This window comes from Pan paniscus, chromosome 2 (assembly GCF_029289425.2).
Source record: "Pan paniscus chromosome 2, NHGRI_mPanPan1-v2.0_pri, whole genome shotgun sequence".
Lineage (NCBI taxonomy): Eukaryota > Metazoa > Chordata > Mammalia > Primates > Hominidae > Pan > Pan paniscus.
The window spans coordinates 74,326,188-74,340,738 of record NC_085926.1 but is presented as its reverse complement, the minus strand read 5'-3'; the positions used below and the strand labels follow the sequence as shown (position 1 = coordinate 74,340,738).

Here is a 14,551-nt window from a genome sequence, read left to right as displayed (position 1 = left end):
AAAATAAAATAAGACAGTTAAGGGAATGTTAAGCTCATAACTTGATCTCTAGATATCACTGGCCTAGGACAAGGTTCAACAAACCTTTTCTTAAAAGACCAGATAAACATTTTAAGCTTTACGAACCATGCAGTCTCTTTTACATCTGCCTAACCCTTTATTAGCATAAAAGCAGCCACAGACAATAGTAATTGAATGAGTGTGATTGTGTTCCAATATATTTAGTTAACAAAGCAGGCAAGTCTTAGTTCACTAACCTGTGGCCTAGAACCGGCCCTAAAATATGAGGTGAGAAAGGAAATAGCATTTTTAATGTTTTTCCTCCTTGGTCATTGTTCTCCTTATCTTAGGACCCTCGCAAGTCAGACTTGGTAGTATCCTAAATCAGAATGGATTAGTAGACATTTATAGTCAAAACAAAGAAACATACAATATTTAATAGTGTCATCCACAAAGCAACAACTTACAATACAGCTTTTAAAAGATAATGCAGCGAAATGTTAAACATGCTGATAGATGTCTTTCGGTTTACAGTGCGGACTCTTCAATCCTAACCATTGACTATGTGTTATTTGAACCTTAAATTATCCTTAGTTTTCTACATTGTTTTAGATCATTGAGTACATACTGCATCCCAGACTTCCCACCAAAGTGGTGTGATTTGTAAGCATCAGAGCAAAATTCTCTTCCTGATTGTATGAATCGGTGATAAAAATCTTGAATGACATCAAGCAAGTTTTCACACACTTTTAAATATGCTTTGTTTTAAAGTAGGTCAGACTTCCCAGTTGGCATCACAGAAAATGGCCCAAGTTACTTTTAAATTTTGCCTAACTGCAATTTTGTTTGACAGAATTTCTTCTGGAAAGTGGCCATAGAAGGATTAAATCTCCTTCATAATAGAATTTTACAATGGAACTACAGATAAAAACTTGAATGTCAGTATTATATGTATTAGTGTATCTCCAGATAAACACCAGAGTGACATATTTCATGTTAAATTGACTGGTCTTATACTTAAGTGACCAGGGAAGGAATATAGCTAGAGGCAGAATGCCATTCATCACATATTACTTTTTAGAAAGCAGTTTCAGGACCTCATTTTTTAAATTTATAGCTTTGATTGGCAAAACTTTTTGACTTTTGAATTAAAAAAATTCATATTCCTAGTATTCACATAGCATTGTTAATAGAAAGCCCACTGGCCAAATCGTTTGGCATAATGTGCTTGTGATTTACACAGGAGGTTGTGAAAGGTTTTGTAAAGACTAGCTTGTTTGAGTATATCAAATTATCATTTTTATTACAGCTTTTTATTTATCGTAGTACATAAAATGATTTTGAGAAATCTCCAAAGAATGCTGATTTGATACAGATTTTGCTGTGATACAATTAACATTTATTGCAAATGCAGATTTTTATGATAAGTAAACTCTGATATGATCATATTACCGTAGACTTTTTTACTATATTCATAATGCATAAATCACATTATTCTCAAATATTTTAAGTCAGAATGATATATATGTACATATATATATAAACATAGTCATAGAGGCAATAAATGAAAAGTTAGTGCAGCTCTTCTAAGACATAAAAGTTATGTTTCATTCTATCTCAAAAAGTCTATAAACAAAGATAGGTGCTACAAATTTCTGCATACCTCTCATGACAGTGTATAACTCTATTAAATGCAAATTTGATTTTTTTCTATGTCTTTAAGGGTGTGAATCTTTGAAAAAAGTAATCAATCACTATTGGTTTGGGGGTTGTAGTTTGATATCTCTTTTGGAATACCTCAACATTATATTGATCTTATAATCGTATTAAATAAAATCTGATTCTTCTTGAGGCTTTCCAATTACAGCCTTTCTTTAATTTTTTTTTTTGTCTCTGTTCATCTGTTTTTTTTGTTTGTTTGTTTTTTTGAAAATTCTAGCCAAAGCACTTAGCACTATACCTGGCATTTAACAAACACTTGATCATTGTTAGCTATCATCATTATTTGTGTGAATTTCCTATTGCCAATATAACAAATTACTACAAACTTAGTGGCTTTAAGTCAGCAGTCCCCAAACTTTTTGGCACCTGGGATCTGTTTTGTGGATGAATTTTTTTCCATGGACCGGGGTGGGTGTCAGGTAGAGTTTGGGGATTATTCAAGCACATTACATTTATCTATGGTATACTTTATTTCTGTTATTATTACATTGTAATATATAATAATTATACAACTCACTGTAATGTAGAATCACTGGGAGCCCTGAGCTTGTTTTCCTGCAACTGGGTGGCCCCATCTAGGGGTGATGGGAGACAGTGACAGATCAGCAGGCATTAGATTTTCATAAGGAGCACACAACCTAGATCCCTCACATGTTCGGTTCACAGTAGGGTTTGTGCTCCTATGAGAATCTAATGCTGCTGCTGATCTGACAGGAGGCAGAGCTCAGGAGGTAACGTGAGCAATGGGGAGCAGCTGTAAATACAGATGAAGCTTTGCTTGCTTGCTCACTGCTCACCTCCTGCTGTGTGGCCTGGTTCCTAACAGGCCACAGACCAGTACTGGTCCATGAACCAGGGGGATTGGGGACCCCTGCTTTATACAACACACATTTGTTCCCTTACAGTTCTGTGGATTAGAAGTCCAACGCAAGTCTCAATGGGCTCACATCAAGGTGTCAGCAGGGCTTTATTCCTTGGGGCTCTAGGGGAGAATCCATTTCCTTCCCTTTTGCAGTTTCTAGAGGCTGCCCGTGTTCCTTTGCTCTTGGCCACCAGCAAGTGATTGTATGGCTTAGACCTCTGCTGGTGTAGTCATACCTCCTTCTTTGACTCTCCTGCCCCTCTCTTTCCCTTCTAAGGACCCTGATGATTACAGTGGGCCTACCAGAATTCACAGCGAGATGGCTAACTTAATCATCTTTGCCATGTACATTACTTCCCTATTGCTCTTGAAACAAATTACTACAACACAAATTTATTCTCTTACAGTTCTGGAGGTCCAAAGTCCAAAATCAGTTTCACTTGGCTAAAAATCAAGAAATTGGCAGGCCTATGTTGCTTATGGAGTTTCAAGGAGGCAATCTGTTTTTCTGCCTTTCTGGCTTCCAGTGGCCACCTGCACTCCTTAGGTCATGGTCTCTTTCTCCATCTTCAAACCAAGAGCACAGCATCTTGAAATGTCATTCTCTGACTACCATACCTGGTTCTGTGGTCACGTTTCCTTTTCCCTTACTGTGACCCTCCTGCCTCTCTCTTATAAGGACTCTTGGGTTTACGTTAGGCCCATCTGGAACCCAAGATTGTTCCCCTCAAATGATCTTTAACTTAATCGTGTCTGTGGATTACCCCTTGTCATGTCAAGTAACATATTTTCAGGTTTCAGGCATTAGAATGTCAACTTTTTCTGGGGACATTTATTCTGCCTACCCCACCAATATTAGGCCCAGACTCTCTCTTAAGCTTACATTTGAATCTCCCAGCCACTCACTGAACATTTGTGTCTAGATCCTCTGTCTGAGTCTCAAAAACTATTTTTACTATACCTTTTTCCAGCCCCAGAGTGGCTCCTCCTACTTTTCCTGTTTCTTCCATTTATCCAAGCTCAAAACCTTAGAGTTAGTTTTTCTTTGTTGTTCGTCAAGGATCTTTACTCTCTTGATTTTCTGGGGTTGTGTTTGGGAGAATTGGTAGAGGAAGATCATTGGATTATTCAGTTACATATCATTTCAATAGGTAGACCATATTATTGTGCTTTTAATATAAAATTATGCTTACCGTGCTGCTGAGATACAAAGAGAAAGGGAGTGTTTATAAAACCATTTTTTAAAATGGCTTTCAATACTATGAAGTATATAGGATGTGTATTTTCTGGACAGTTTTATATGGATCACTGAAATTTTGCATTGAATGGTTGTTCAAGAATGTAAGTCCAGTGTAATTCAAGGGATATTAGTATACCACTCTGAGATAGACCTCCTAATTTGCCTGATTACACTAATTCCTAAATGAAGGATGCAGAAATCCTAACTTCTACAAAGCAGAAGCTTCTTTCCATTTGTTTTCAAATTTTATATGAAGGTTTAGGGCTGGACAGCAATTTGGCCCATGGAGATAGTGAAATATTTTCTTCTTTGGTGGTGAAATCTGTAAATGGTGAATTTTTTCTTCTTCCTTCAGTGGGAATCTCAGAGTAGCCTCACACTGTTTTTCTCTGGGATGCTGTCTTGCCTTCACTTGTCTGGAGGGCAGGTACCAAGAATCAATCAGGAGTCAGTTTGCATATTTAAAGAATGGGAGTGACATGAGGGGATTGTCTCAGTGGAAACTGGGGAGAGGGACAGTTATCCCTAGGAAAGGAAGTCAACGAAAATGGGCATTCTTTCAGAATTCAACAGGGAGGAGCAATTTTAAATACAGAGGAGAGTCTGTTACTCAATTTCAGAAACCCCATGTTGAGATTCCCTGAGACACATACACCAAGATGGGACTAAAGGATCAGACTTATAAAAAAAAACTGGAGAAGTTTTTTTATTAAAAAAAAAAAATGGAAAAAAGGTGAAGGAGCAGAAATGGGCAGAGAGCCTCAGACTGCGAGTCAGGTCCCATGTTGGTGAACAAAGAGTGGGGAGGAAAACTTGCTTAGGAAGAATGTCAGACTGCAGCACAGTTCTGAGGATGCTGTAGCTGTAAAAATGGGGAGTTGCCGAGCCAAAGTTGCCCGTTAGAGAAATCCTTCATGGGGCAGGAATGAGCCAGCATTAGCACCTCCATTCAGTTCAGTACTAGGAGCAGCGCAGGGAGGTGTGTGGCCACAGTGCTCCTGGGGTAGCAGGTAGAGGCCATCAGTCAACTGTGTTCTGTGCTGTAGGTTCTCTTGAAGTGAAACCTAAGGGGGAACCTCCATGTCTGCACCACTCTGCACCTTGATTTGTACATATCCACTTCATGTTCATTTTGGGAGCAGCCTTAAAATGATTTTAATTTTGGCTTCCTTCCTTCTTCTACCAGTCAGTCAGTTCCTGTGTCATATAGGCAAAGCCACCACAGTATCTCTATAACTACATAATAATGTTTTAAGTATCAAAAATATTAACCTTTGGATTAAAATAAACATTATAAAGGGAGTTATGCAAACATTTTGAGTTGAACATTTTCAATCAGAATTATATTTGTGATATTTATTCCAAGTGTTGCATGGAGTTATTGTTCATACATTCTTATTACTGTATAATATTATCTTGCATGAATTCACCAGATTTTAGGTTTTCTGACTCTGAGTCAGAGTTCTTTTTCTCAACCATTTTTTTTGGTATAAACTGGGTTAATAGGATTGACTTTTTATTCCTAATGCCCTGCTAAGGCCTGCTATACTGGAGAACGGTAGATATCTGGCTGGGTAAAAGGGAGAAGGACAACCTTGTTAGTTTCATGTGTGGAACACTTTGGAAAGCAGAGAAAGATTGCTTTCCCTCCTTTACTGCAAAGTGAGGTTGCCGGAGCAGCAGGAAGACCCTGAAGGGCTCTTGCTACAACAGCTGCCAGTTTTAACAACTGCAGAACAAACTCAACCTACCTTGCTAGTATTATTTTCCTCTATGGTTTATTCAATACTATTGCAAGAGAAAAGCATCATCAGGATAGGCCTGAGAATAACCATAATGTTTGAGATGCATTTGTTTCATACAACCCGATAAGTGACTTTAGAGCTCACAACTTATCACATGACTGACTGAAATTTCATGAAACATTATACCAATATGACAGCATGATTTAAAGATCAGTTTGAGGTTAAAACCAATGTTTCTGGATGTCTGTATAATTTGCAATTGGCTTGCTAATTTTTGGAAACATCAAGCATTTGCATTTGCATTGTGAATGAATGGGAATTAGTCATCATGTTTTATTTCTTCTAGGTCCTTAGCATGTTCTCTTCTCTGCTGGCCTTTTCTCATGTTCTTCACTCTACTTGGAGTGCTTTTATCCCTGCTTGTTGGGGTGTTCTCCTGTCCTTTAAGGCCTGTTCTTCAGCCATGAAAGAATGGCACCTGTCCTTCCTCTGAAACTCATGGGAGCTCTCATCTAACCCTTCTCCTTATCTCATTGTTATTTGCATATTGATTTACTGCTCCCTTTACCAAAAAGAAAGACCTTCACCATAGGAATTATCTCTTAAATATATTTAAACTTGTTATTCATTAAATTTATTTTGATTCCATGTTTTCCAAAAATTTTTTTTTTAAAACTCTATTGGGAAAGCACTACAGTAATGAATCAATACAGTAGAGTTAATGCAACTAAGAGAAAATAGGGCTTAGGAAAGCAGGAAGCCAATAAGCCAACCACAGTAACTGTGCTTAAATCTCAACTTGGCGCTGAACAACCTGGGCCTCCAGAACAAAGTGGCATATTGTTATCTAGCCCTCATTATCATAAAAGAGAAGAAGAATGGTTCCTTTGCAGAAAACTGATTCACCTTGGCCATAAAGTTCAAGAAAACTCTCATACTGTACTTTACATAGATGTTAGTCGGTAGCATAATTGTATCCTTAACTAACTCCATGAATCTTTATTGAGGCCCTACTAAGTGCCTTTGAGTGTTTCATTTTGCTAATTTGGAGGAGGGGGAAGGGCAGGTGAAATAAAAACTAACGTCGCTTGTTTAACAAGTGATAGGAGGACAGACAAGTAAGCAGAATGTTACATACTGATAAGCGTTTTAGTTGAAATAAGCTTAGAATTACTCTGTATAGGAGCATCAACCCAGAGAAGGAGGATTAAGGGAGAGTTCACTTGAGGAGGTGATTCCTGATGTTGGAACCAAGCTTTGAAAACCATTTGAAGGTTATCTCAAAGAATGCGGTTGGTGTTGAAAGTGGAGAAAGCCAAAGACAGGACAGAGACAACAGGAGTTGTAGGCCCCAGAAGCAGCATGTGCAAAAGACTCAGGGACAAAAGAGAGCATGGGGCTTCTCAGAGGCTAAGGTTTTGAGCAGGACCTTAACCATGAAGGGCCTCATATTCAGGTTAAGCAATTTTGCATGATGCCTGAGAGGTTAAAGAACTTCGCCAAGTTTGATGTCAGGAATTGACATGATTAGATTGTTAATTTTGAAATATCATGGTAGAGGCAGGATGGAGATATGAATTAAAACTGAGCAAGACCAGAGAAGCTTGTTAGAAGGTGTCTGAAGCAGAGATATTATGACAGTAATAATATTGCTCCCACCAGGATGCTAATCAACGGTGTCCTCTATAATAATAAAGAATAAATTGAGAGTTATTTCACTTAACTGCTTCTTTTCATGGCCTGCAACAAAAACACTCAGCACTACTTGGAAGTAAAGTTGATGTTTGTATAGATACGTTAAGGACACAATGGAAAACTGTCCTTAATGATGGAATTTCTTTCTCTCTTCAACAATTTTATTAGAACTGTCATATGCTTGGATCTTCAATGAATACCCATCGTTTGTTGAAGAAGATAGTCGGAGATTTGTCTCCCAGGAGACAGGGCACCTCTACATATCTAAGGTGGAGCCGTCTGATGTGGGAAATTACACATGTGTGGTGACAAGTATGGTGACAAATGCCCGAGTGCTGGGCTCTCCAACTCCTTTGGTGCTACGTTCTGATGGTAATGAAACTTCTCCAAGTGCACTTCTGAGAGTAAATGGTGCTGAGGCTGCAAACAAAAGCAATTGGGAAAATGTAAAAAGTACATCTAGAAGAATTGTCACTTCATGTTTTTTGGCACAGACTATTTTATGAGTACAGTGACAAAAATGATTTGATAACTCATAGTCCTTATGCATAATTCTTACCCAGGGGAAGCTTCATAATTTGCAGGGACCAGTGCAAAGTAAAAATGAGTGGCCCCTTGTTCAAAAATCATTAAGAATTTTAAGACAGCAATGGCAAAGACTTATACCAAGCATGAGACCCTTCTGAGCCCGGGGCTTGGGTTGCACTCCCATGAAGTCACCTATCCTGACTTTTGCCAGCTTGAGGTTTTTAAAGCTCTGGATATTTTGTTGTAGGCTAAAAATCATCACTAGAGAAACCATTAAAGAAAAATATCTGTTTCATCAACACCTTGATGGCCATTTAAGGGGAGTCTATGAGCTGCCGAGGAAGCAGATCCGTAAGCCTGGGTAGTTGACCCATTTACACAAAACCATATCTGATACAGCATAATGCTATGACCACAAAGCATTGAAGCACTTTTTTCCAGTCAGTTATAATTGAATTTGACCTTTCCCATTTATTAAGTCATTGTTTCTTAACTCCAGGGAGCCATTTAATAAGTTTAAGATTGGTATCTCTGCTACTAGGGTATCATTAAGTAAATTCCCTGCCATAATTTTTGTTCTTTAGGGAAATTTCAGGAAGCAATAATATATTATATATTTCAGTTTGACTAGCAATGTCAAAATTGAATACACAATTTCAAAGCCTCCCATTTTGTGTAATGTAAAGGCTCAGTGGTTTTCTTGGAACTGCTCTGTACGTGGTAACCTATGAATCAGCAAATCCAAAGTTCTTAAATGTTTATTAATATTGCATGTTTGACCCAAGTTAGTTCAGGTTTTTTAAAGCTCTGGATATTTTGTTAGAGGCTAAAAAGCACCACTAAAAACATTATTAAAGAAAAAAATCTGTTTCATCAACAACTTGATGGCTGTTAAAAGGGAATCTGAGCTGCATAGACTAAATTTTATTTAATTGAAATCACTAGAAGAGCTGGTTCAAAATGGGAGCAAAAGAAAGTTTTATTTAAGAAAAACGAGGCAATTCTAAAGGAAATATTGAAACGATTAACTTTATATTGTGGATTTATAGGTGTGATGGGTGAATATGAACCTAAAATAGAAGTTCAGTTTCCAGAAACTCTTCCAGCAGCTAAAGGTTCGACTGTGAAATTGGAATGTTTTGCCCTTGGAAAGTAAGTTTTATAACATTTACTCCTATGTGCTGAAATATTAGGTTGCTATAAGAAATCAGGATGGTTTTTGAAAGACTCTTCTTTTTTATTTTCTAAAATTTACTTTCATTGTGAGGCAAAGGAAAAACAAAATGCAGGGGAAATACACATATAAAATTGAGTTTGAAACTTTAATATTCAAAGTCGGTTTGAAGAAAATTACTCTGCCTGCCTAATTTCATAAAATAAATTGGTGGGTTTTTTTTTTCTTGTTCATTTGCTGTAATCTAATATAGTGGGTCTGTATTAGGCTTTTTTCTCGAAATCATGTCAAGAAAAATGCAGTTTATTTTATTAAAATATCAACTTAAAGAGTTAAGTTAAATCTTTTTATCAGGTTTATATAATTGACCATTGAAAGTGGTTTTCTGCATTTAAAATCCTGTGCCTTCTTGTTCAATCTTAGAAGCTTTATTTTCTCAAGTTGAAAAGGCTTCCAGACAATAGCAGACAACTTGACGATTTTCTTCTTAGTCCCATACCTCAGATTAATTGGAGAAGAAGTGATGGGCTGCCATTTTCCAGCAAAATTAAATTAAGGAAGTTCAGTGGTGTGCTTGAAATCCCCAACTTCCAACAGGAAGATGCAGGTTCCTATGAATGCATTGCTGAGAATTCACGAGGAAAAAATGTTGCCAGAGGGCGTCTCACTTACTATGGTGAGCATCTGCTTTGGGCAAATTGGAGTTTTTAGCTTTTACTTTCTCATCTATAAAATATGGTTGTTATTTAGGGGTGAGAGATTATAGCAGAATCCCAATGTTCCACTTGTTGGTTAAACATTTTGTTCAACATTTTGTTAAGTGATGATAAACATTGATCATAGGGGGAATTAAAAAGAAATAAATTTTTGTAATGAAGTTGGCGACATAATATATTCATTTTGCATTTTAAAATGATTCATGCAAAGATAAAATATTTCATATTTTTTTCCTAAGAATAACCTCTCACACACTTAAACACATTAGAGAGAGATCTCTTTTCTGTCTGTCTTCTCCTCTAGAAACAGGTTTTGTATCTTTCTTTGTTACCTCTACTAAAGAGAAAAAAAAAAACTGCCTTTTGGGAAAAGTTGCAATTACTGTATTAAACAAACCACATGAACTCTGGCTCTTGTTGAGTTCTTCAGGGTTATTCTATCCCTTCCAATAATGTATCTGCACTCTGTTTGCTGCCTTTAATTTGCAATCACTTTTATTTGATGTACTGCTCAATTTGGGTAAGGAAAGAATAATAATGTCACCTTTATTTAGAGTCTATTTGTAGGAAAATTAGATTGCCTTTTTTTGAAACTTTTTTCAAACCTCTTATTTAAAGAAAACCAGGTTTTTGATGAAAACATGACTTAGAATAAATATATAATTTTACAAAATGGACTTATAAAATATATGGAGACATATATATTCAGCTCAGTGAATATATATTTGCACTTTAATCATTAGAAACATTGCAAAACTAGTGGGAATTGACCACTCTTATAAAAGGTAAATTGCATTATATTCTATTTATTTTAGAATTTGGAAATTGAAACATCTTGCAACACGTCCTTGGATAGCATATGTGCATGTTGCAAGGAAGAAAAGTTTACAAAGGCAAATACTAAAATTGTAGGTCTTATGACACCCCGCCTTGAAAAATATGAAGTCTACCAGTGCATTACTTCTGGCATGATTAACACTTGTTATTATATTGTAAGATTTTAGGATCTGTCAGAAACAAAATGGAGGCATTGTTTGGTAGCATGAGTCATTCTGTTTTGTAACTCTCCCATCTTGTTGCTTGATTAGTTTAGAATGTATATAGCACAGAACTTACCCAGGTTTCAAGGTCTTTGGGTTCCTAGGATTCTATGGAAATAGGGGGTGAGGGAGCAAGCACTTAACCCATGTGGCTGTCCAGCTCTAAGGCCCCAACAAAGCAAGTAACCTTTTCTCATACTCTAGCTTAGTTCCTTCTTTCTGCGCAACCACTGCTTGATCTAGGATAAGAAGTGACCATTATGGGAACACACAGGATATTCCAAATGTATTAATGTTTTAGTAGAAATATTTTTAGCTCTATATAACAGAAACCCTGTATACATAATAAACAATTGTATGCTTCATATGATGAGGAAATCCAAAGCTAAATTGTCATTTAATTACCTTATCGTCAGGCCACGACCCAGTTTCTTTGTGATTACTTTTTCTGCCCTTGTCTATTTTTTTTTCCTTTTTCTGCATGTTAGTTTCCATTATGATCACAAAATGGCTGCCAGCAGTGACTAGCACATCAGTTGTTAGTCATCCTTCCTTTCTCCAAAACATCTAGAAGTCCTCTCCTCAAACCTCACTGGCTACATGTTCATTCCTAAACCAATCAGTGGCAAGGAAAAATTAGATTAGACAATTAAGTGCTTCACTTTGGAACAGAGAATAATGTCATGTTTCTATAGACAATGTGAGGTGATGGAAGAGTGGACAACTGAATTAAAAATTGGTGTTATTTTAGGAATAAGGAAGAGAGGAAATGAATGCACAATAGAAAACCAACAGTGTCTGCTATACTTAGTAAAAGAGGTAGACTATTGCTTTAGTCCATTGTGTAGGTAATATGATACACACCTAAAAAATAAATCAGAAATTAATGGCATAAAGCATTTCATGGAAGTTGCCTTACAATTTCTGTTTAACATCAGTATATTAAGTAGAGGCCATGTAGTTCTCTGGTTATCTGCTCTAATATTTCATGTAAAAAATAGTCTATAGAATATTTGCATCTCATATGATGGAATAAAGGGAGAAATCAGAATTGATGTGGCAGTTATGATTTCAGGATTTTTTAGTCCAGCGAATTATCCTCCCATTTGGAGAAGAGTATTACTATGGGAAGCTTGTGGGATTTTTTTTTTTTTTTTAGAAACTCGGGTCTCTATAAGAGGCTGATGTGTGAGTCTATTCACAGTCATGTTCCATCTCAGGCTGATCATTCCTGAAAGAAGAAGAAAATGTGTTTTAATATAGAGAGAAGTGATTTGGTACTGAACTACACTTCATACTGAGCAAGTTATATATATATATATATATATATGTATTTATATATATATATATGTATATATATATACACACACACACACATAAAAGAGAAAACTTAGACCAATACATTTTCTGTAAAAGCTAAATAACCATAGTTTCTTTTCAGTTTCATTTATAAAAAAGTAATTTTATGAGCTAGAAATGGAAAGACAAATCTTCCCATGGTTGCAATTAAATAGAAATAGATAAACTGTTTCTCCATATGGAGGATGCAAATGTGAATCCCACAGTACACATCACATGCATAATGCAATGTGAAACCAGTAAGACTTCTCACCTCCCAGTTTTGGATTTAAAACACAAGCTGAGACTTGGCTGGATATACTGTATATAGTAAGTGACTTTCATTGTAAGTGGTACGATGCTTTCATCTGTAAAATGAATTTTCCAAATACCCTCTAAAGCATAAGTTGAAAATGATAAATCCACTTGATTGAACTTATTTGCACACATAATTTAAAGTTGCATCAGTTACTTCTTTTTCTGGCAAAAAATCACATGATTGAAGTTGAACCAACTTATCCATCTTTTCCTGCTTTGATCTTAATTCACTCAGAGGTTCTTAAGATGCTCACTGGTTTGTATTTAATTAAGTTATTTCTAACTTGTGGAAAATATTTTTTGCTCGGCTGTAGAAGTTTCTCTCCTATGGATGTTAATTTTTAGTTCATAATTAAGAACAATATATGCTGTCATTCACTTATTAAGTCATCATCAGTTGTGATCTCATGATTCAAAAGTACACTTGGAAAACAAAATCAGTTTTGTGTACCTGTATTACTGTCTACTAATAGATATCTAAATAATATAGTACAGTGCTCAGAATTTTGAAAATAGAGAAAGCATAATTAATTTGCCTTAGGAAATAACAGATTGCAACTTCCATCCTCAAATGTAGAAATGTTTCATACAGCCAATGAGTAGATACTTAGTGAATAAAATATAATTCTAGCCTCTGTTCTCACTTCAGTCTGTTACTCATTATCATGTCCATTTCTATTAATCCAGGTAAGATAATAAAATAATAAATACATTTTATTTGCTGGGTGGTTTAAATGTCTTTTCTTCTCCCTTTTCTTTCATTGAAGCAAAGCCCCATTGGGTTCAACTCATAAAGGATGTGGAAATAGCCGTGGAGGACAGTCTTTATTGGGAATGCAGGGCGAGCGGCAAGCCCAAGCCTTCCTACCGATGGCTGAAAAATGGAGCAGCCCTAGTGCTAGAGGTAAGGTAACATGGACCTAAAATGGGTTTAGAGGCCTGGTAAATCCACCCTTTCCTCACTTGGTGTTTAGCAAATGCTTTCTTTAGTCCCTAGTCCCAAAATAAACTGTTGAGTTTGCACACTTTCCTTTACTTCTAAGCAGTGGTACAGGAGGAAAAATACCAAATCAAGTACCCAGTCTGCCAGTGAGGAGAGCTTTTCAGCATGGCATTTCACTGGGAAGAAGTCATGGTGTGAATTTAGTCTGTAAAATAATCTACTGTTTTTTTGGTATTGAAATTAGAGAAGGCCTTACTTTAATCAAATTTAGGATATAATTTCCTTTTCCTGTTTGACAACTTGGTGTGGCCTCTGGAGAATGAATGTATCTATTACTTGGTTACCTTGTTATGTAAGTACTTATTTTCTCCATCACTCTCCTTCTCAAGCCATGTAATTTTTGCCCTTTTTTTGTATACTAAGTCAATTGTGTTCTTTCAGTTTCCATACCCAACCTTTCATACTACCTAGAAACTCTGGTAAATATATGTGTTTCCCAGAAACATTTCTAATCCACAGATTTTATAATGTTTTTAACTTGCATGATTTGAAAAGACATAGTGGAAACATTTCCAATTGATGGGATAAAAATTAACCTCATAAAACATTTTTTAAAGTCATGGTACATTTTTAAGAAACTTTAACTGTAGGGGAAAAAGTGAAGTGGTTGCATATTTTACCTCTGCTTTGTTATCTATTTTATGATATACTTTTGGGTTGAAGGATGTTAATTCATATTTCTAATGTGTAGCTATTGTGTAAATTAGTCTTTCACATTTAAAATAAGGAAAAGGTTAAATTTCAGGCCATCCTGTCTAATACTCTCAGAAAAATGCAGGAAGTTTGTGTGTGAGTGAAATGATAGTCAGTTCATTTTTATTCTAAAGTGGTATGTTTGTTTATATGAAAGATATTTTTATTATCATCTAGGAGAGAACACAGATAGAAAATGGTGCCCTTACTATATCAAATCTAAGTGTGACTGATTCTGGCATGTTCCAATGCATAGCAGAAAACAAACATGGCCTTGTTTATTCCAGTGCTGAGCTCAAAGTTGTTGGTAAGACTGATTTTCTCTGCTCTTTTCTTAATTTTTTGTCTTAAATCCTTCATTGTTTCCAGAAGCAGTAATATTTACTTTTCACATTAGGTTCCTACATCTAATAATATCTACAGTATTACAACACGATCATTCAGTTTCTAATCAAGGCATACCTTTTAACAGTTTCT

The 14,551-nt window shown here is 36.0% G+C and overlaps 1 protein-coding gene across 3 annotated transcripts in view; it reads left to right on the top strand.

The window, feature by feature from the left end:
- The window catches only part of CNTN3 (contactin 3), a 358,712-nt gene that overhangs the window by 236,064 nt on the left and 108,097 nt on the right, over window positions 1–14,551 (top strand). For all 3 annotated transcript variants that reach the window (XM_055110140.2, XM_063602820.1, XM_057301830.1), the window contains 5 exons: window positions 7,433–7,636; window positions 8,842–8,944; window positions 9,458–9,642; window positions 13,146–13,282; window positions 14,252–14,381. In XM_055110140.2, the coding sequence (XP_054966115.1) occupies window positions 7,433–7,636; window positions 8,842–8,944; window positions 9,458–9,642; window positions 13,146–13,282; window positions 14,252–14,381 (759 nt within the window). The remainder of the gene's footprint in view (window positions 1–7,432; window positions 7,637–8,841; window positions 8,945–9,457; window positions 9,643–13,145; window positions 13,283–14,251; window positions 14,382–14,551) is intronic.